The 22,835-nt window shown below is 31.5% G+C and overlaps 2 protein-coding genes across 10 annotated transcripts; one reads left to right on the forward strand and one right to left on the reverse strand.

The window, feature by feature from the left end:
* The first annotated feature begins 2,948 nt into the window (after positions 1-2,948).
* Positions 2,949-13,736, forward strand: LOC105789239 (oxysterol-binding protein-related protein 2A). Of its 9 annotated transcripts, XM_052627693.1 has the most exons (13): positions 2,949-3,096; positions 3,214-3,699; positions 4,223-4,264; positions 5,524-5,886; positions 6,241-6,337; positions 7,205-7,650; positions 8,451-8,606; positions 9,219-9,386; positions 9,506-9,646; positions 9,822-10,048; positions 10,156-10,276; positions 11,843-12,034; positions 13,406-13,736. In XM_052627693.1, exons 2-12 carry the CDS (start codon positions 3,283-3,285, stop codon positions 12,014-12,016), a joined length of 2,352 nt encoding a protein of 783 aa, XP_052483653.1. In that variant the 5' UTR covers positions 2,949-3,096; positions 3,214-3,282; the 3' UTR covers positions 12,017-12,034; positions 13,406-13,736. The 9 variants fall into 9 exon arrangements, 8 of the variants coding, with proteins under 8 accessions (XP_052483653.1, XP_012471985.2, XP_052483647.1 ...); XM_012616531.2 differs by lacking the exon at positions 4,223-4,264 and having other exon boundaries at positions 9,822-10,049; positions 10,163-10,276; XM_052627687.1 differs by lacking the exon at positions 4,223-4,264.
* A 4,616-nt stretch (positions 13,737-18,352) lies between these two features.
* On the reverse strand, positions 18,353-22,609 carry LOC105789241 (protein NRT1/ PTR FAMILY 6.3). Its single transcript, XM_012616541.2, has 4 exons — positions 22,411-22,609; positions 22,092-22,309; positions 21,424-21,995; positions 18,353-19,387 (listed from the first exon to the last, which is right to left on the reverse strand). The coding sequence occupies exons 1-4, from the start codon at positions 22,520-22,522 to the stop codon at positions 18,529-18,531; spliced, it is 1,761 nt and encodes a 586-aa protein (XP_012471995.2). The 5' UTR covers positions 22,523-22,609; the 3' UTR covers positions 18,353-18,528.
* Between the last annotated feature and the right edge of the window lie 226 nt (positions 22,610-22,835).

Genomic DNA, 22,835 nt, shown 5'->3' on the forward strand with positions numbered 1-22,835 from the left:
AATATATGTACAAAATATATATTTATATGAGATTTATTTAAAAACCAAATCAATCTTTGGTTGAAATAGTAAAGTTGGTTTAAAAATTGTAATTTTCTAGATCCAAATATCATATATGAATTTTGTTGATTTTATATAGAAATATAAAAGACAAAAGTATCCACATAATAATTTAGTTTACTTTGTATTAAGTAGACCTGATCATGGGTCGAGCCAATAGTGGAAGGGTTTGGGCAAAAAATAAGCCCAAAAATGAGCTTGGAAAAAAAAGCCCATTTAAAAAATGGGCCAAGCCTCAAGTAAGCTTTTTTTTTTGCCAAGGTCTGGCCTAGCCCGGCCTGAATTTGCAAAAAAAAAAATTGTTGCTATTTTTCCATAATTTTGCTACTATTTCACTATTATATTACTACTATTTTGTTGTTATTGTTTGGATATTGTATAACTCTTGTTTTATTATTATTTTTGCTACTATTGTTATTGTATGTGGGCGGGCTGGGTTCGGGTTTTAGCTTTTTTATTAGGACTGAGCTTGGACAAAATTTTAGACCTATTTTTTTGAGTTGGGTTAGGTTCGGACCTATAAAACGGGCTTGAAATTTTATTATGGCCAGGCCCAAACCCGACTTGAATTGGCCCATGATCACCTCTAATATGAAGAAAGATTTCAATTATTTTTTAATTGAGTAGGTGCTCGATTAACTTGTGAGATTAATTTAATCAAAAGTTTTATTTATCCTATAAATAATATATATACAAAGTAAAAAACCTATATTTTACTAGATAAAATTTTAATAAATTTCATGAAATTGTGTTTGGAAAGTTAAAATTTAAGTTGTTTAGTATTAAAATTAATTTAAAAATTAATGTTAATAAAAGGTGTATTTGCTTAACTATGTTGACCAAAGCATATGTATATAGTTTTTTTAGTACAATCAACATACAAATACAAATATAGATCTCAAAAGCAGTAAAATAAAATTATTACAGCACAATCGAGTATAAAGATATTTGAATAAGTAAAATTAAATTATTATAGCACAAACAAACTAAAAGTTAAAAATATCTATATAAAATTGACTAATTCGATTAAAATACACATATAATATTAATACATAATAAAATTTCAAAATTTATATATATAATTACACACGATAAACTTCAAACCGAATACTTAAAACTTCGAACATTTACCTTCACCAACAAGCTAAGGACTCATCCGCAAATACATAGTTTTCAGTTTTAGTCAAAGAAAGGGTATTATCTCTTATTGCTTTCTTTGGTTTTTGTCATAGTCAAAACTTGAGGATAAATATACCAATGCTGACAAAAGTTAAAACGCAAAAGGTTGAAAACAAGGACAAAAGACTGCGGATAAAATTCTTGATGACGCAGTAATTACCTCCCTAGTCTCCTCGGTCCTCAATTCACTGTCTTTTTAAACCTCTAATTCTAGTTTTATTCTTTCTCTCTGTTAAAATTTAATTTTTAATTTTAATTCGATTAATATAAGTATTATTGTCAATGCAAAATGATGTGGGTTCGAGTGCATTGAAGTTCACTATCCTCCTGTTTATAGGTTGAGGTAGGACTATGGGTAGTTCTGAGTATTGTATTAAAAAGAGCATATATGTGATGACCTAATGGTCAATGGTGTTCACTGCTCCAAGTGTGACATGGGTTCAAATCGTGCTAGTTGCGTTGGTTGTTCGGGCTTTATTCTGTTATTGTAATTCAAAAAAAGAGAAAGATTCATTGTTAAAAAATAATATTTAATTTTTTATTTTATTTTTATAGACTTTTGTTTTATTATTATTAAAGTGTGTAACTAGAGTTAAAAGAGATTCCATAGTTTAAAAATATATATAAAAATACTTTTAAATAAACAGTTAATTAAATTTACTAGTAAGCAATATTATAAAAATATACATTAAATTATATCATATTAATGTAGCTAAAATGATAATTAGACCGAAGTTTTTAAACCCCTTTCATAAACTTTTAATGTAAAAATAATAAATAAGTTAAATTAAATCATGTCGAATATTTTCTTTTAATTTATGGGTTGAAAAAATTATGAGTAGATGTAAATATTGTATAAAAATTATATCAATTAAAAAAATCTTGTTACTAATTTTTTAATTAACCTATCAATTTTCAAGGGCTTTCAGAACCAAATTGATAATCGAACTGGTTAGATCACTTGTTCTCAGTTTGGCTGATTTTGTTCAATTTCAATTGAATAAATTATAAAAATAGAAAAAAATTGGTTAAATCGTTGTTTCAACTTATTTTTAGTCTAATTTAATTGGTTTGATTTATCAATTCAATTGGATTATAAATCAATTGATCCAACCTTTTATTCATACCTTGTTCGATTCTCGATCCAATCGATCTAGTTCTACAAAATAGTTCTAATCTTGTAGGATACAAAACAGAGTTTGAACTCTTATTTTATTATTATTATTATAAATCTTTAAAGTGTTAGAGTGGGATATAATCACTATTCGCTTATGTTATATAATTACAAATGTATAAAAATTATATCAATAAAAGAAAAACTCTTATTACTATTTTTAAATAACCTACTAATATTCAATATTTTTAGAATTGGATCGACAGTCGAATCAATTAGACCATTGATTCTTAATTTATCTAGTTTTATTTGGTTCAATTGAATAAATTACTAAAAAAAAGAGAAAATTGATTCAACCAACTCTCAAGGAAATATTTTTGTTTGTTTTAATCGATTAGACCGATGGGTTCAACCAACCCAACCCTTTATTCCGGATCAATACCTGGATTGATTCTCGATTTCGGATGGAGTAATCCAATTTTGTTATTAAATCTTACTAGGTTGAATTACAAGTATACCCCAATCTCAAGAAAAAGAAAAAGAAAAACATAAAAAAAAGGAACTAAATTATTATTAAAAATGCGATAGTTTCAAGCTTAAATAAATAAATAAATAAAAAGAGGCTCCTCATTTTAGTAATCCATACCTTCTCTTTCATTTACAAATCTCTCAGTTTCAGAGCTCACTTCACAAATCTAAAAACCTCAAACTCCCTCGAAATCACCTTTACAACCCAAAGAAATGTATCTTCTTTAAACCCTAAATCAAATTTCACTTACAAATTTTTTTATAGAAAAATTCCATTTTTACTTCTCTCCATTTTTGATATGTTGTTATAATATTTTCTTTTGTTGTTGCAGCTATCGATTCGTTTTTTTTTTCGATGGAAAGAAGCGGATTGTGATCGAGATCGAGAGAGGAAAGCAAAAATGCGGGTGAAGGAAATGCATCCGTTGTGTTGTATATCGTTAGAGAGTCCCGGCGTCGGTGACCAGTCACCGGAAGTTTCGTTCACTCGAGCTAGGAGCATGCCGGCAGGGAGTTTATCCGGATCTGAAATAGTTAATGCGACTGCGAGGTTGACGGCGGGAGGATCCGAAGGGACTGTCGCTGGGATTCTTTATAAGTGGACTAATTACGGGAAAGGATGGAGATCCAGGTGGTTTTTGCTTCGGAATGGAATGTTATCTTACTCGAAAGTTCGTCGGCCTGAAGCTCTTAACCTCATCTCTCCGACCGATGATGTCAGATTGATCGGTGATGTCTCGAGCAATCGGCTTTCGAGGATGGATAGTTGTAGCGGTAGACGGAAACACCAGAAAACCGTTGGCATTGTTCATTTAAAGGTATATATATCAGAAAAAAAAAGAAAATCGACTTTCAAAAATTCCAAAAGAAATATAGAATTGAGCCTATAGAAAATAGATGATCAAAGTGATCCGTTTTGGCGGTAATATAACTTGTTTTTCGGAACGTAGTTAATATATTTTGATTCAAGATACTGAACCGATCTGTTACCATCTAGCAATTATGTCATTTTATACTAATTTTGGGTTTTTGCATCTGAAGATATTAAAATAGCAGGCATTGAAAACTGAGCTAATTAAATAACCAGAAAAGAAAAAGTAAATAGAAGAGCAAGAACCGTAGGTGAAGAGCAAGAACCGTAGGTTGCTTGCATTGTTCGGCATGAAGTTCTGCATAATTTGTTCAAAGGATCTTCAAAACAATTTTGCCGTGGACCTTCTTTTTCTCTCTCTTTCTTTCTATGTTGTTTTGTGATTTTCAATTTCATGTTTAACTGGTGAAAAAAGTAGAATAATTATTTTTAATGTATATTTTTACAGTTTTAACTGGTTGTTTATGTAGAGTGGGTCACATCAGCAGGTGGGCTTGGAGGGCTGTGATAGGGTATGGTGTAGGTCTAGGATTTAAGCTGTGGTCACATCATCGTTTAATCGGTTATCGATAGATGATTGAAGTTTTCAAAGCCATCAAAAACGATTCAACAAACTTGAAATGTGATCCTTCCCTTTTCGTTCCTTTATTATTTCATCTTTTTGGTTTTCCCCCTCACTTCCCACGTTTTATCATGCTCACTCTTTCTCTTCAGCTAAGTGCATTCCCTTTGCTTGCCAGCCGCTCTAGTTTTCTTTCTTTCAAGGTGATGAGGGAAGTATGAAGAGGGTTTCTTTATTTTTTTTCCTATCTCTTTTCAAAGGAAAAAAAATGATGTAATGTTGTAGAAATCAAACGGTGATGAGGATGGAGTATTTCTCTGAAATGTCGAAGTGGGTTTTTGTTTGTTGCCGTCCTTTTTTTGAGTTTTGCATATTTTGTCTCGTAATAGGGAGGTAACTTCTTTATTTTTAACATTTTACATTGTCTTATTTCATAGTTTTTATGGGTTTTATTTTTTAGTGAAATAAACATTGAGAAAAAGAAAAGGAAAAAGATCAGCGTGGGGACTTGAGACTTTTAGGTGGGGCTTGACTGGTTAAGTTTATAAAGAATTTTATGGTTGGACAGAACAACGTTTAGAAACGGGAAAACTCAAACGATAATATAATAGTAATATTTATTTTGAATTTGTTTTAAGTATATTCTCCTATGGTCGAGTAGATCCAAATGGCGATTCTTCATCTTTGTTTTATCCCTAGACAGTTGTAATCCTCAAAAAGTAGCATGGGATTAGGTGATGAAGTTTGGGTTTTGTTTTTCTGTAGCTAAGAGTTTGTTTGTTTGTTGCTAAAACAAGTTTTTCTTAGAAACTTACAGTACCTTTTTTCTTTTCTTTTCTTTTTTCTTTTTTTGTATCCATCTGGCGTTTGATGGTAATTGGGTTTGGCTTCTGCTGAGGTTACACCTTGATAGCCTAAAGGTTGGTTCTTGGTTGTCTAAGCTACAGATATGTTGTTTTTCTTCGGGTGATTCCAGAAAATTTCCAGCAGTAATGATCCAATCTTGGTGAGGGATACAAGGATTTAATTGAGCTTTTCAACTTGCATTATCTTGAATTGATTGTATTTCTTTTCCTTTCTTTGTTTCTTGAAATGGACTTTTTAGACATGTTTTGACTCATGCATATAAATTCGTCTTGATCAATGTGATCATGCCTCTTTAAGGGAACTCTTGCATAACTCATGGGGCTGTTAATTGGATTCTTGTAGCAGATCTCGTCATTTCGGGAGAGCAAATCTGATGACAGACGGTTTTACATTTTCACTGCAACAAAGACCCTTCATTTGAGAACCGATTCTAAGAAAGATCGGGTCGCTTGGATACAAGCTTTGGTATCAACCAGGAGCCTCTTTCCACTGCGACCGCTAAATGATAATCTCTCTCTTGTCCCCCGTGATTTGTCTATATCAACTGATAGGCTCAAGAAACGGTTGCTTGAGGAGGGAATCAGTGATAACCTTGTGAAGGACTGTGAGCAGATTATGCTTTCAGAGTTCTCGGAGATACAAGGACAACTTAAAGTACTTTGTGAAGAAAGATCTATTTTGCTTGACACATTAAGGCAATTGGAGGTAATGTGAACTCACTAATAATAACAACTATTTCTCATGGTAGATGGACTTCCCTTAATCTTAATTATAAATGAAAGCCCAAGTTGATCAACAAATTCCCAAATTCCTAATAAATATAATTGGGGGGGGGGGGCGGGCGGGGAATTTCTAAGGAGCGTCTTTTATCATCTCATCTCTTAAAATGTTGTCTTAATTAATGTTGATTTTAGGTATATCATCTTGTAAATTGTTGGTTCTTATATGAAATTGCATAATAACGTCATTTCTTTGTGGTTCACTGTACACATAATGGCACTAAGCTTTATTGTTTAATGTTAATGGTAAACTGAGATTGTGTTTTTGTTGCATGTGCAGGCAGCTAATATTGAAGCTGAAAGCTCTGGAATTCATGATGGAGACTACCAGTTGTCAAAGCATGAATATTCTGGTATAGGGCGTGGAAAATACAGTGGTACATACTCAACTATATTGTTTAAATTATGTTAGTCAAGGAAGGTAATCTTAGTCATTTTGTACATACCTATAGTCAAATGATGGTAGCACTTCATGGATAAACTAATGTCATACAGTTTCATCATGCTTTCTTGAATAAGAAATACCCTTGATTATCCGATGTTGTAATGGCAATTTCCTGCCATTTTGCTCTTATTGATCATCACCATTCTCGTTTTACTTAAATTTTAGGTTTAGAAATGTTTCAACTAATGTTGTTAAGGGTGCAAGGCACACTATATGCTCTAGAATTGTTGCATTTGTATAAGGCATAAAGTGCAAAAATCCCTTGCCTGATTAAAGTATGATAAAAGATGTATTTACATGTATTTTTTTATGAGTGTGTATAAGCTTATACAATTTTGATAAACTCTAAAGAGTGATCGAACTTATTATACAAAACATGCAAAATTTTCATCTTCTTTTGTTGGCTAATATGCTTGATTTCCTTGTAATCCCATGTTGAATACTCAAATATTGATAAGTAGAGGTTTGATATTGTCTTTATATATATATATATATATATATATGCTGTTGAAAATACAATTAATGGAAAAAACCCTTAGAAATTAAAGAGAACTTTGAGCAGAATTGCTTTATTTGCACCTACCGCCCTCAAAAAGTCTGCTTAGACACACCAGATGTGTGCATTATCAAATGTGCCTCACCTGAAAGAGTGTGTAGAGGTTGTTCTGTTTGATGCTAAGTCACACACACCTTAACATCATTGGTTGTATTGAGTTATTATCTTAGTGTTAAGATTTGTTTCCTTTTAATATTTTCTTGCCAAGTTCTCTTTAGTCTGACATCTTGTTTGGGTTTTCAGAAGGCAGCACAACAGAATCATCCGGTGATATTGAGAAACAAGAGCTTGAGGATGTGTCTGATGAAGATGAAACCTCCTTCCATGACACAAAAGAGCATTTTACTGAACCCGCTGTTATTTGTGGGTCTGTAAGAGGGGCGGCTGATCATGCAGATAATCAGAAAGAAAATGAAAATCAATTAGATGATGTGGAAAGGATGCATGGTGATAAAGAAGATTGTTATTCCAGATATGCTCAAATTGAAAGGAGAAAAAAGCTTCCAGATCCAGTTGAAAAAGAGAAAGGGGTTAGCCTTTGGTCTATGATCAAAGACAATGTGGGAAAGGATCTTACACGAGTTTGTCTCCCTGTTTACTTTAATGAACCAATATCATCCCTTCAGAAATGTTTTGAGGACCTAGAATATTCTTATCTTTTAGACCGAGCATACAAGTATGGAAAAGAAGTACGTTTTTCATACATTTCATCTTTAATATTTGATGGCTCTCTTGATATATGCACTGTTTTTCTTAGGGTAAAACCAAAATTTTATCTTCTTTTCAACAATTTTCAACATGTGGACTTCTAGGATTTTAGAAATGGCTGTTTGCTCTTGGCTGATATTTCTAGAGTGACACTGCAAATCTGTCAAAATGTTACTGAAGATACTTCAGGATCTCCACTTGCAACTCTCTAAACATGGATCTTATCTCTCTTATTGGATGGGTAGGAGTGTTAAGAAAATGGTTACCTAGTGCAGAAACGTCTAACTATTTTGACTCAGTATGAAAAGGCTCATCATCCCCTCTGTGTTTTGCCTTATGTTGGGCTGAATTTGTGGCTGTTCTTTTGGTCTGTAGAAGCAGACAGTTTTATACCTTATGCACTTATATTTTTCTGGTCAGGACATAATATTTGGAGCTAATTAATTGACTCATTTATGATTGGACCAAGGTTTTCCTTTTAAAAAAGTTTATACCCATATTATCACCTTTTATAAACAACATCATGAAAATTATGTATTAGCCATTTTGGCAAGTTGTCCCTTGCTCCCTTCTTGAGGGAGATGTTAGTTCATTTCTGAGTGTACCCCTTGGGTTTGTGTGCTTTGTGACTATTCTTGAAATCTTAACATATCCTGTGCTCAAAATTTTGGATTCATTGCAATGCTTATTAAGTTTTTGTCAACAAAAGATGGCGCTCTTGCATTTATGCCTCTACAATCTAATTGTATCCTCTGTTTGGATTTTTTTGTTAAATTTTCAGGGGAACAGTCTCCAGCGGATTCTTAATGTTGCAGCATTTGCTGTTTCTGGGTATGCTTCCTCTGAAGGTCGACACTGTAAGCCTTTCAATCCTTTACTAGGAGAAACTTATGAAGCAGACTTTCCTGACAAAGGAGTTCGTTTCTTCTCTGAGAAGGTCAGTCTTCAAGATCTTTCAGTACAGTTAACTTCATATTAGAATGGTGCAACCTTTATAATGAACTTAATTGATAAACTGGGAAACCTTATTTATTTATTTATTAAATTAAGGTTTTTCAATTCTCAGTAGTCTGGAGATACAACTCAGTGCTTCACTTTCCCATGCTCTCTGATAAATGAAATTAAACAGCCTTGAGAAGTAAATGACATATCTTGAAGTAGAGTAGATGCTTTTAAACCACAAAAAAAGGGGTTTATTTTCTTCTTTTAAGAAGAAAGTGGAAAGCGCTGTCATCTTTTTATTGTGGATAATGTTGTGAGAGAAAGGGTCTTGGGTAATATTTTGAACCATTTATCTGGAAAACAACAAGTCCTTGGATAGTTCCAGGAAGGAATATTTCAGCTTCAAACAATTATCAATTTTAGGTTATCAAAACAGTGAGTAGAAACAGTACAAAAGTGTTCTTTGAGAACTTAGGAAGCAAATGCAAATTATACTAGTTCTATAGGCCTTTGCAGTACTTACCTTTCCTAGTTGTTACTTCTGTTTATCTTGAAGCAAATATTTGCATTCCATAGCATAGAGGACTTACCTTCCAAGTTGAAACAGGTTAGTCACCACCCAACCCTTATTGCATGTCATTGTGAAGGTAATGGTTGGAAATTCTGGGGTGACAGTAACCTTCGCACAAAGTTTTGGGGGCGGTCGATTCAGCTTGATCCTGTTGGAGTTTTGACACTAGAGTTCGATGATGGTGAAATATTTCAGTGGAGCAAGGTATGCACAATTGGCTGTATATTTACTGCATGTGCTATTTAGGTGTTTCCATATTCTTAGCTTCTATTTCTACTTGCATGGTATAAATTATTTGAAGTTTTGAACTTCATTATTTTCAGGTAACAACTACTATTTATAATATTATCCTTGGTAAATTGTATTGTGATCACCATGGATTGATGCATATTCACGGGAATCGTGAATATTCATGCAAACTCAAATTCAAAGAGCAATCTATTCTTGACCGCACCCCTCACCAGGTTAGTTGGTGATCTAATTGTTTCTTAAGTTTTATTTTAGTAGCCCATTTCAGTTATCCAATCCGCGAAATGGGTTATCCAGGCTTGATTGCTTAATATATTTATTAGTCTATCTTCTGTCTTTAAAACTGTTATTTTCTGTAGTAAATTGTTTATCCTATCCTACATTTATTAGGTCCATGGTTCCGTTGAAGACCTTTCGGGTAAAAAGGTTGCAACATTAACTGGCAAATGGGATGACAGCATGTATTATATAAGTGGCGATTTCAGTGGAAAGCTGAAGGACTGCAATCCGTCAAATGCCTCCTTGTTATGGAAGAGGGACAAGCCACCTCCTAACCTGACTCGCTACAACTTAACATCATTTGCGATCACACTAAATGAGCTAACGCCAGGATTGCAGGTAGAGATGATGTATTGCATCACTTTCTCAAAACCATTTTCATGTTCCTCTTATGCATATCTAATTGTTTTCTATAGCGTTGTCTGATCCCGGGTATTTGATCACGGATTAAGGAGAAGCTCCCACCCACTGATTCTAGGCTTAGGCCAGACCAACGTCATCTGGAGAATGGAGAATATGATAGAGCAAATGCTGAGAAACAACGGTTGGAAAGGAGGCAGAGAATGGTATGTTTTCATCTCCTTCATTTTCATGTATATTGTTTTTGGGCAATTTCATGCATCTATGCTCATGCAGTCATTTGCTGATAAATAGTGTTGAGCCAATGCTTTGTCAGTTTGTTGTTCCCTCAAGAAAAACCTCCTTTGTTGTTTGGTTTTATGCGTTTTCTGGCTTCTACGCCTTCCCAATATTTTAAATTTAAGTCAAACTTAATATTTAATTTGTTTAAGATAAATTGCCTACGTTAAAAACCAGTTTGTTTTTGAATTGCGAGAACAATCAATGGTATCAAAAGTTAATTCAGTAAAATTTAGGTTTAATGACAAATTTGGCCATTAATGTTTATATGTTTTGTCAAAATGGCCCTAATTGTATTTTTGAGTCTTTTTGGCTATCAACCATTTTTTTCAAATTGGTTTTTCTAACATATTTGATGAAAGTATTTTTAACGAGGATGATGTGGAATATTTTAATGAGATAGTAATTTATTACTTAAGTAACCCAATAAGATAATTACATGTGAAAAGTAATAAATTAAATAAATCATACATGAAATTAAAAAATAACTCTTAGTTTAAAAAATAAACATAATTATCTAAAAAGGTTTCAAAATGAATACATATGTTTGTTTATTGAGAGGTTTCAAAAGATAATGAATAAATCAAACCAAAAATACTGAATGTGTGCATTCATTTTGAAACTTTTAAATAATTACGTTTATTTTCTTTAAATTAAGAATTATTTTTTAACTTCATGAATTTTTATTTATTTTATTATTTTTCACATGTAATTATCTTATTGAGTTATCTAAATAATAAATTATATCTCATTAAAATATTCATTAAAATATTCCACGTATGAAATTTCATATCATCTTGTTAACTTTATTAACAGTACTTTTATCGAATTTGTTAAAAAAAAGCAATTTGAAAAAAAGAATAAAGGTTGATGGCAAAAAAAGGTTCAATAATACAATTAGGACTATTTTAACAATGGTCAAATTTGTCATTAAGCTTAAAATTTAAACATGGTGATGATATCAAGTGGCCCTATGTAGTGAAAGACCATCAATAAAACTAAACGTGTGTTTCTCAGAATATCTTTCAGGCCATAAATTTAAACAGTGATATGTCAATTTCAGTACTGCTGATTCAAACAAATAATCATTTACTTCGGTCAGTAGTTATTTGGTGGATAAAAAGTTGGTAAGGAAATCCTGTAAATTTATGGGGTAAATCAACATCTTTTCCCCACCTTAAGTTATTAGTGTTGTGTTTGTGGTTATTTTTTTATCATAATCATGAGGTGTCACATACATGCATATATATATATATTTTAATAAATCGTGTTGTATAGATAATGACATAGTTTAAGCATACAATTTGACCTGATTAGCAATTCTTACTGCAATGAGAAATGAATCCCCTAACCAGTGTTGTGCATAGTGGCAATAAGTTCATTTTCTTTTTGTTTGGATAGTGGCAATAATTTCTGCTTCTATGTAGGGAGTAAATTTAGATTATTGATTTTTACTGCTGATCTTCACACTGCTTCTGATCATTTTTGCACAGTCAAGAAAACTACAAGAAAATGGGTGGAAGCCTAGATGGTTCAATCAAGATAGTGAAAATGGATCCTTCCGCTACACAGGCGGGTATTGGGAAGCAAGAGAACAAGGAAAATGGGATGGATGTCCAAATATATTTGGTGAATTCAATGAAGAATTAGTTGATTCCTCTGAATGATCCTGACTTCAATTTTAGGTGAGTTGTTGCATTTACTTCTGAATACTTTCTTTTTTTGTGCTACATATGATGATGTCATGGTGTGTGTATAGGCGTAGGTGCATCCGCGCCTTAGACCCTTTAAGGTGAGACTCATTTGATGAGGCATATGACTTGCCTGGTGCGCCTAGGCAAGCTTTTCAATAAGGCAAATAGGCATTAAAAAGAAAAGCCTGCAAAAGACATGGAACGTAAGGAAATCATGCATATTGACCAGAAAAAAGAATGTATGCCTTTAAGATAAACTAGACCACTCCTTATAGTTTATTATGTTATTTATATTCATATTGCACTTTACCTACTCGGGTGAGTGCGCGTCCGGGCAAGATGGTGTGGTTTAGGAGAAAATAGCAACAATGAAAGAACTAGGGCTGAAAAACAAGAAAGAAGTTGAGACCCTTGAAAATGTAGGGTTATAAAAATATTTAGTTTCTCTATTAATTCGAAGAAAAATAATAAATATAATGAAAAGCCATTCCGCATTAATTCCGCAAATAATAAATATAATAAAAATATTTAGTTTTAAAGATGAGCATTAGTTGTGGAATTGATTCACAAATTTATGCTGAAGTGGTAAAACTTATACTTATTTTATATTAATTTTTACTGAAATATTTATTAATTATTAAGTATATTATGGATGGTTAAGATATTTTAGGGTTTAAATCTAAGGACTATGGCTAGTATTATCTAGGGTTATAAACTTTATTTACAAGAAAAATATAGTATAAATAAGCTGTAAACTTCACGGCCAGCATTGTCGCGGTTGTTATTATTATCATCTTTGAATTATTAGAGAGAAACTAGAGGTTTCTTTAACATTAATTCTAAAGTTTCAACTTTTTCAGTCCTATACTGTTCTATTTATTTATAGTAAAAGTATGATGATGGCTCTTGTACTAAGAGTTGCATTGTATTTTTCTTCCTTAATTAAAAAAAATGAACAAACTCGTTTTTTTGTTAAAATTTTGTTCATTTTTATTATTAAAAACTAGCAACATGAGGTACACGTGACTTGTCATGTGTAATTATATGGTTATTCCGTCACATTAGTTTGTAACAATAGAAATGGATGGAATTTTAACAGAAAGGATCAGCTTGTTGTTTGATCTAATGTACATGGATTAATTTATGAAATTTTTTTAGTAAATGGAGGAAATGCAATTTGAAATGGCTTTTTACAGTAGTTTTGCCATTGATTTATTGCTGTCCCTCTTCCCCGAACCACACCACATTAGGGTTATAGCACTTAGGATGTGCCTTTTGCCCTTGAGGGGTATCTTAGTAAATATATCTTAGCGATCATTGTTGTTTTGATGGAATTATTTGGTACAATCTTTTTAATGGCAGATCAATATTGAGATGGTCTTTCCAGGAGACATTCAAGGTGGATCATTTGGTGGGGGTAGATAATGGAAAGGTCAAAGTGTAAAAGTTTAATGTAACAATTATATAATATATATATATATATATATATGTAGTGTGGGAATTGTTTGTGTAATGTAATCTCTCTCAGTCTCTCCATAGTTCATTTATTCTATAGCTGCTCCTTCAACTGAATGAGCCGATCGAGCTGAAAAATTTTACATTTCGTAATTATCTGTGTTTTCATCCAAGGAAATTAATAAATGAGAAAAAAAAGGAAGGTGCATTCTTGGCATCGGCTTAACATGTTCCAAAATATTGTATCATACTTGTTCATATATTCCAATAATCAATTTGACTATGGTTATGGTTTATTTATTATTAAGTGTGGTGTGGATAGATTTATCTTAGAGGGGAATGAAATATTGCTTGGTGTTAAGTGGTTTTCGGAATTACATGTTATGCATGTAGAAATTGAGAGTGATTCTTTAGTTGTCATTAGGTATCTAACAAGCACTAGTCATTTAGTGTCAAGCCTAGGGCACTTAGCAAGTGATCTTAGGTATCTTTGTGCTAGCTTTCGAGTGATTACCTTTAAACATGTTCTTTGGATAGGAATCAATGAGCTCACCACCTAGTTGATTGTTATGATAGGTAATGGTAATAGTCTTATTTGGTTACAACATCCATACATTTGTACTTGTCATTAATTATGTGCTAATAATCTTGATTATGAATAACCTCTATAAATGCACTCTTTTTTCACTTTTTGTCATAGAAGAATGATTTTTTAACGAGACATATTCAACAACCTGATAGATAACAAAAACTTGAAAAATATTTAAAAATAATTACTAGGATTAAAATTCATAATCTCTAATAACATGTAAATTAGATGACCCTTTCTCGAAAAAACTTGATTGATTAAAAAATATTTTTTTGGCTAACGACCTCTTGATCTAGTGGCAAAAGTATTTTGATGGCAAAAAAAGTAAAAATCAAGTTTAGGAAAATTGAATAGCATTGCATGTAGACCTATTATTTTGGCAGGTTAGATATTGGGGTGGTCTTTGGATTAAGTAAATCTAAATCAAGTGGATTCGAGTTTTAACTTTTTCATATCATTTTAAGTTTAGGTCAATTTCAGTTTCAAGTTATTTTAGGTTTGAGCCATTTAAGTTTGAAGTTTGGATTTTTCAATTTGGTTCATTATGAGTTTATTTTAAGTTATATTTTGTTACTTCAAGTTTAGATAATTTTAAATTATTTATTTGTGCTATTTCAAGTTCAGTTTTATTTATGTAATTTCCATTCAAATTTAAGTTGGATGAATCCAAAAGTATTAACTTTTATAATTAAAATAGATTGATGGAATTGAATTTTCAAATACCAATCAGAATTAATAGGTATAATTGCAGTTCAATGAAACCACCCACCGGATTGCTTCCGAAGACAAACCCACTAATCCATTACAGCCTCAAAAGACAGCAGCCCTTAAATTATTAGAAAGAGAAAGGGAAATTTTGGACTAATCTGAAAGATATTTTTTAGCATATGGGACCCCTTTGTAATTAATAATAAAAAAATTCAATTGAATCCCAAGGTTGAGACAAAAGCACCACAAATGGGGCAGCATCCAATTTGCTGCCCAACTAGCCGATAAGAGGGAGCAGATAATGTCAAGCAAAGGGTTTCCACGTGATTGCTTGCTTGCAAATAGCATCGATTCAATTATACCCCTCGCCATATTCCAATCGTATGGAATTTTGGGCAGTAATTAATGTTAGGGTAAACTACTCCGAAAAGTCATTAAACTATTAGTAAATTTACATTTTGGTCTTTCAACTTCAAAAAGTTACAAAATATTCATTAAACTATTCAAAAGTTTTCATTTAACTCACTAAACTTTTCGAAAATTTTTATTTTACTGCACTATTAAGTTTTTTGCTCTTTAAAAAAAGTCTAGATAGCGAGCTCCAAGTGACGATTTGACTATCGGTACGATGAATCAGTACCCATCAATGAGTAGAAGAACATACCTTAAATCCAAGTTGATCTGATGGTCAATGTCGGAGATTAGAGAAGAAATCTATTTGGATTTTGATTCACAGATTCGTGATGTTCAAACCTGTTTAATAAAAAACTAGATTGTAGAAGAGAAGTGGAAGAGATCTTTCAATTAGTATAGGTAATGTAAACAGAAAAGGCCATACCACAACAATTTTAACATTTCATTAACTTAAAAAAAATCTTTCAAATAGTTTAATGACCATTTTATAAATTTTTTAAAATTAAATGATAAAAACGTAAACTTAAAGTATAATTTCCCTATAATTTTAATGCATATTTAAGAGACAAGGAAACAGCTCCATGTCGTGGATTTTTGTGCTGTCATTCTGCATATTTGAGAGAATCATGCAAGTTGATGAGGTCCATGGATATGATTAGACAAATACCATAATCTTCATTACTTAAAAAACAATAATTTGAAGGTTTTAATTAACTTTGATTCTCTGACAAAAAGAATATCCAAATATTTCTCACTTTTGAGATCAACCAAAGGCCATTCCTTGCTAACTGTTACACGTTCACGAACATGTTCCCGACCTCGTTGTTTGCAATGTTTCATTTGATTCTACTTGTAAACAAATTCCCAATCAAAAGAATCATGTATTCTTGTGGAAAAAATTATATTACTCTTATTAAGTGTTTAGTAATGTTATCTATTAAATTTTGGATTGTTTGTGACTTATTGATTTTTATATTATCGGTTGAGTTTAATTGTTTTCAAAGTTTATAAGTACAATAGAATTAAAGTATAAATATAAATACATATTCGAGTAATCTATATGAATCAAATTATTATAATATAAACAGATTACTAATTAATTAACTAGATTAAAACCCACACATAACAACAATATATGATAGGATCGAGAGACCCACATATTTAATTACATATTGTAGATATCAGACTTGAATGCTTAAAATCTAAGATTTTCGCCAAAATTTCATTTTAAAATTAAATGAGTTAAATTATTTAAGGGTTTTGAAGTATAAATTTATAATGACTTGTCATATTTTAATAGGTAAGATTGTAGGTTTAGTTTTCATTGTTGGGCTTGAAGTACTTGTTGAATTTTTACTGTATTTTAAAACTAGTAAAATTTTTTTTCTATGTGTGATTTTGAAGCATGACAAATCAATATTTACAATGTTTAGAATTATCACTGTTTAAAATTTTACCCTCTACAAAATTAAATGCACAAGATCAAATAGTTCTCACTTACTAATTTAATTAAAATTAAATGGAACTTATTAATTGATCTATATCCTGTCTTGATTTGTTTGTTTGTGATATTAGAGAGTAAATGTATCATGGAGATCTTTATATTAAGAGTTTGATTGCATTTTATTTTTCTATATATTAAAAATTGATAAATTAATCTCTGCATGTTCAGTCAAAGAGTAAGCGAGTCATTCTATTAAAATTTCATTCATTATTAGTATTAAAATTAGTTCCTATACATTAACATGAAGTACACATAGTACACCACATGTAACTATTTGGTTATTCCGTCAATCACGCTAGTTTTTAATAGTAAAATGGATGAAATTTTAACAAAAATTAATTTACTCTTTGATCGACTTACATGAACTAATTTATTATTTTTAAATAAAAGAATAAAATACAATACTGCATGTTTTTACCTATATTAGAGTTAACAATCTTGACCAATTCATTCGTTTTATGTAAAACGTTAAACATCATGATTTAATTAATTGTTTTGGCTTACGAATTGATGTTAAACTATTACCCCCAATGGGGGTTCACGGATTGATTAATTTTTCATAGTTTGACAATCAAATATTGTTTTTACGCATAATATTGAGCCTTGGGTCAAAGCTAGTCCTCTATTTTTCAATGTCCATTTCCCTAAAATCACTTGAAATCATATGGTGGATGGCACATGAACTTTTATTACTCTATTAATATGCTGATTAATCAATAATGCGTTTAATAATAGCTAAGCAACAACCAAAACCATTCACATGCCAAAAGCTTTTTGCCTTTTCAAAGATGACGGTGACAGTAGTTTCTTTGCAAACAAAAATACACACAAGCCAAATTCAATTTACCAATTCTAGGCCGAACCCCAAACCTAGGATTGAGAAAAAAAAAATTCTGTAAAATCGAAAATCTATTGAAATAATGTTTGATTTTGTTTAATTCGATTATTACTAAAATTATTTAATTTATTCGATTTTTATACAATATTTACTTGTAGTTATAATTTTCCTTTTTAAAATTAATTTTTCTTTAAATTTTAAATTGAAAATATATATTTAAACACATTTATTCTTTTGATCACTGCAATAACAACAATATTAATAAAGTTAAAAGCTCACGACTATAATTTTTTTAACATTAATTTTATTATATAATCTTGTCATATCTCTTCTTTTTTATATAAGCTTAAAATTATCCATAGCCTCTCTCTAACTCTTAAATAGAAAGAATCTAAATATTTTTATGTTAGCAACAATACCGATATTAATTAAATTAAGACTTGAAAATTAATCTTTTCCCCTTTTATTAGTCACCTTTACCGACATTTGAATTTGCTAGTCTTTGCATAGTAGGTGCAATGTCTTTACTTTGATATCAATTGTCTTTTCGACATCATAGTACCAAATTGCCTCCTTGAAACCTTGATTCGATGATTATCAGCTTGTTAACATGTGGAGCTGGATTAATAATTGATTATATGATTTTGGTTAAAATTATTGTGTGAGTCAAACGAGTCATTTGATTTAATCTATTCAAATCAAAATTTACAGATATAATTTTACAAATTAAATAATTTTATGTGTGGTCAACATATATCATTGTTAGAAAGTTGAAATTTTCAACATTTTTTGCTAATCATAAAAAGGAAAGAAACTCTTATTATTTTTGCTTGGAATTCTACTTTTGCTACTTCCTTTCCCATATTCTTTTTGTACATCAAAAAGGGAGGGTCAAACTTATTTAAAGTTCGAAGCACTTGGCAACTAATTATACAAAGTTACATAAACACAAAATCTTAAATGAAGATTACTTTCGTTTAATGGAAAGCAGTTTCTGATTCTTCCAATTCAATCCCTTCATCAGCAAGTCTCTTATCCTTATACACATACCATTTAGCAAAAACCAGGTAAATCGCCAAATTCAAACAACTCAAAATTGCTAAAAGCCAATAGAAATCATAGAGTCTCCCTTGGTTCAAATTATCTGGCAGCCATGGATGCTTGTTTCCGGTCACCTTATGAACTATAGTAACCAATAATGAACTAACGAAAAACCCTAATGAAAGTGTACTTAAAAATAAACCCGTACTCATTGTTTTCATCCCTTTTGGGCACTCCCTTAAGAAAAAATCAAGTTGTCCTATGTATGTAAAGGCTTCACCAGCCCCTACAAGCAAAAACTGAGGGACCAACCAAAAGACACTTAATGGGATTTGAGCGGTTGGATTATTCGCAAGACCATTCGTAGTTGCTGCTCTCAATCGTTTTATTTCGGTCAATGCTGCTGCTACCATTGCTATAATGGATAAAACTAAACCAACAGCGATCCTTTGTAAAGGGGTTAACCCTTGTGGGTTTTTAAGTAATTTTCTAGCGATTGGAGCGATGAGCCTGTCGTAAATCGGAACTGTCAAGAGAATGCTTCCGACGAAGAATACAGTGAGTGACGCTGGTGGGATTTGAAATTTCCCTATGTGACGGTTCATGGTTGTGGCTTGTGATACTGAAAATGTTGTCATTTGGGCATATACGGTCCAAAATATAACAGTGGTTGCCCATATAGGTAACATCCTTAGTACCAATTTCACTTCTTCAACATCTGTTAATGTAGCCAAGTTCCATTTATTTGCCTGATCATTAAGAGATGGGTCCTTGATAGCTGCCCTATCCAAGAAACTGTATATAGACAATTTGAAACCAATGAAAAAATAATCAGCCAATAAAAAAAGAAAAAGAAAAAAAAAAAAGGGTTCTTATCAACTTTTTCAATTATTACACAACCAGCCGGAATTGATCAATTATTTCCCATTTCCAACCAAACACGTTTAGAAAATTTTATTTTTCAGATATCATGAAATGTCATTGTTTCTTGTCATTGGAGTTTGATTTTGATTGTTGAAGACTTTAAAGCTTCATTACTAGTCTCATTAAAATGGTGAGGAAACGTGTATGTTTGGCTATGGAAATAAACCTACAAAATCAAGAAAATTTCTTGATAGACCAAATCAAGAATTAATTGTGTAACATATAATATGTTTATAATATGTAAAAGTATTATGGATTCGTTACATGTCACATGTTATTTTTTTATTATTTTATCAACTACATCAAATTTTAACGATATAAATAAGTAAAATTTTAATAAAAATAACTAATTTACTCTTTGATGTAATGTATAAAGCTTACTATTTTTAGTTTAATGTGAGAAATAAAAAAAGTGTGATGGAAGGCAAGTGAACAGGCTTCGGACAACTAAAGCCAATGTGTCTTTAAAGTATTTTAACTGGGGAAGGTTTATTGGTGAGGATTAATTGGGCGACAGTCTGGCCTAATGTTCCATGATCTCTTTTTTATTTTATATAATCGTATGTCTTCAATAGTTTTACGAGATTAAGTTGAAGTGATATTTAAGTAAATCCATTTCATCAATAATGATATATTTTTCATGATATAAAATTTATTGTCTGTTTTTGGACATGAAACATGACACACAAATATGTTTTCCAAAGTAAAAGTTTTATAAATATTTTGTATTAAGAATTAAATTAAATTATATTTTATTTAAAAATTAGTAAATTAGTTTTATACGTTAAATTAAAGAATAAACAAGTTCTTTCAGTTAAAATTTTTAATTATTTCTATTATTAAAACCGTGTGGTTAACAAAATAATTAGATAATTACATATAGTATGTCACGTGTACCTCATGTTGATGTAAAATGACCAATTTTAACAGTAAAAATAGATAAAAGTTTTAATAAAAGAAAAAATCTACTCTTTAATCTAATTTATAGAGACTATTTATCCAATTAATTGTCACCTAAGCTTGAAAGGCGAAGATAGCGGTTGTATTTGGATTCGTGAATGAGCTATAAAATATCATGATCAGGTGGGGGGGGGGGGGGGGAATTGAGATAGGGTTGTCATTTATATATATCCACAAGCCCTATGAAATTTCAATAATTCTACTCTTTGATTGATTTCATATACCCAACTGATTGAGGATAATCTATCATATTGGACCCTACCATATGTTAGATGCTTGGCACCTAATGTTATTTTGGGAACATTAACATTAATGCTACTATTAATTAACTATAATATTTTGAATCTTTATCATATTCCATTACTTTGTAATCTTATTATTAGTGGTCCCCTTTCCCTTAATCCTTGGTTCACTACTCTATGCATTATGCTACTCTATCCTTTATATATGTTACCCTAAATAGATTCAATGTTGAAAATCATTAACTTAATCTTTAGTCTTTTCATTATTTAGCATCCCTTTGGATGAATGGTGGAAAGGTATAGGTTGATTAATTGTAGTGTTTTAAGTATTACGTTAGAAAAAAAATATTTGTTTGTATGAAAAGAAAGATTAATGAAAAAGTATTTAATTATTCCAGTATATATACTGAACTTTATGTATATTCTTTTAATTATTTTTTAGTAAAAGTATTATAGAAATTTTTATATTAGAAGTCAGGTTACGTTTTGTTTTCTATATGCAATAAATAGACATAGTAATCCTTTTTATTTTTATTTTTGTTTCTTTTCCCTTTTAATGAATCCATCGTCAAATAACATATGGTATCTGTTAACCAATATGCCAGATTGATAATTTTTGACCAAAACTAATATCGTCACGAATCATCTGATTAGCTTTTAAATTCAACATGAACTGTTAAACGAGTTTTTAAATAGATGACTAACCGGAACTCTTTGGTGTGGGGCAATTTTTGTTTCTTCTTCATCTTCAACCCCTCAGCTGCATCATCAATATTGAAAAGCAACGATGGATCCAATGGCAACTCCAAATGCTTCTTTTTCCAGGCAGCTACGAAGACTGTAGCAATTTGGGTCAATGGGCTCCCCACCAGTTTCTTAAACCGGTACCTCTTTGTACCCGATAGAAACACCACTAACCCTATCACAATAGCACAAGCACAAATGCCATATCCCCATTCACGTCCTAAATTGTCTTGGATGTAAACCAAAATGGTCACTGAACAAAGTGAACCTATGTTTATGAAGAAAAAGAACCAATTGAAGAAGTTGGTCATCTGGGATTTTTCTTGGGGGTCCGAATCATCAAATTGATCCGACCCAAACCCGGAAACACTCGATTTTAGACCTCCAGTCCCAAGAGCTGTAAGGTAAAGGGCTAAGTAGAGAACAGTGAGTTGGATGCCACTTGCTGGGGTACATATTGTGGCGTTGTCCCTTGTGCATTTTGGTGGCCTTAGGCTTGGGATTATTGTTGAGATTGTTAAGACGGTTACACCCTGCGTACATGATTCATACGATACTAATACTTTAAATAATTGAACTTATAATTGTTTTGCTTCACTTGTAAAGTAAAATGATGATAATGATCTTACTGTCGCTTGAACGGTGGCGAAGATTCCGATGGTGAGATACCTTCCAAGGAATGTATCGGCGATGAAACCACCGAGTAAACAAAGCATGAAAGATGTGCCGAGGAAGTTGGTGACGGTGGTGGCCGAGGTAGCATTGCCTAAATGCATGGTTTCCGTTAAGTACGTCACTAAGTTAACAGCTATACCTAAAGTTGTTAACCTCTCACATGCTTCCACACCTGTGAGACAGAAAAGACAATTACAAATTGTTTGTTTGTTTAGTGTCTAAAACTAAAGCCATAAAAAGACTCAAATGAAATGATGATGATGAAAGACGAACCTAGAATCATGGCGGCGCTGGTCCAGCCACCGGTGGTGGACCTCTCGGCGGGATGACCCTTATAGTCCCAAGCATCGGGGAGGGTTTTCCCTTGTGTTATAGGGAGGGACATTGGTTGATATATAAGGTTAAAATGGGTTGAAGATCAAAGGAGAGAAAAAGAGAGTGGTGGTGGTGATGGTGGCACAATGCGAGCAAAGGGTGGTGGTAGGTGTATTTATAGTAACGAGTGAACATGGAAGAGGCTTTAATTAATTAGACACGGATTACAACTACTCAAAATTGCATTTAATAAAATATGTTTTTCATGGAATTAAAGTTAAATCATATAAAAAATTTTTATGTATGTGAACTTTAACCTAAATCCAAAAAATTAATCTATTTAATATAAATTTGAACATAAATTTTATCTAATCATTTAATTT

This window comes from Gossypium raimondii, chromosome 2, assembly GCF_025698545.1.
Source record: "Gossypium raimondii isolate GPD5lz chromosome 2, ASM2569854v1, whole genome shotgun sequence".
NCBI lineage: Eukaryota > Viridiplantae > Streptophyta > Magnoliopsida > Malvales > Malvaceae > Gossypium > Gossypium raimondii.

Excerpts from the sequence above, each read along its gene's own strand:
- LOC105789239 (XM_052627693.1), top strand. The coding sequence starts at position 3,283 with ATGCGGGTGAAGGAAATGCATCCGTTGTGTTGTATATCGTTAGAGAGT. Across the intron at positions 6,338-7,204 it reads AGGGCGTGGAAAATACAGTG|AAGGCAGCACAACAGAATCA; the intron begins GTACATACTCAA and ends TTGGGTTTTCAG. Across the intron at positions 8,607-9,218 it reads TTCGTTTCTTCTCTGAGAAG|GTTAGTCACCACCCAACCCT; the intron begins GTCAGTCTTCAA and ends AAGTTGAAACAG.
- LOC105789241 (XM_012616541.2), bottom strand. The coding sequence starts at position 22,522 with ATGTCCCTCCCTATAACACAAGGGAAAACCCTCCCCGATGCTTGGGAC. Across the intron at positions 21,996-22,091 it reads TCGCCACCGTTCAAGCGACA|GGTGTAACCGTCTTAACAAT; the intron begins GTAAGATCATTA and ends TCATGTACGCAG. Across the intron at positions 19,388-21,423 it reads CCCCACACCAAAGAGTTCCG|TTTCTTGGATAGGGCAGCTA; the intron begins GTTAGTCATCTA and ends GTCTATATACAG.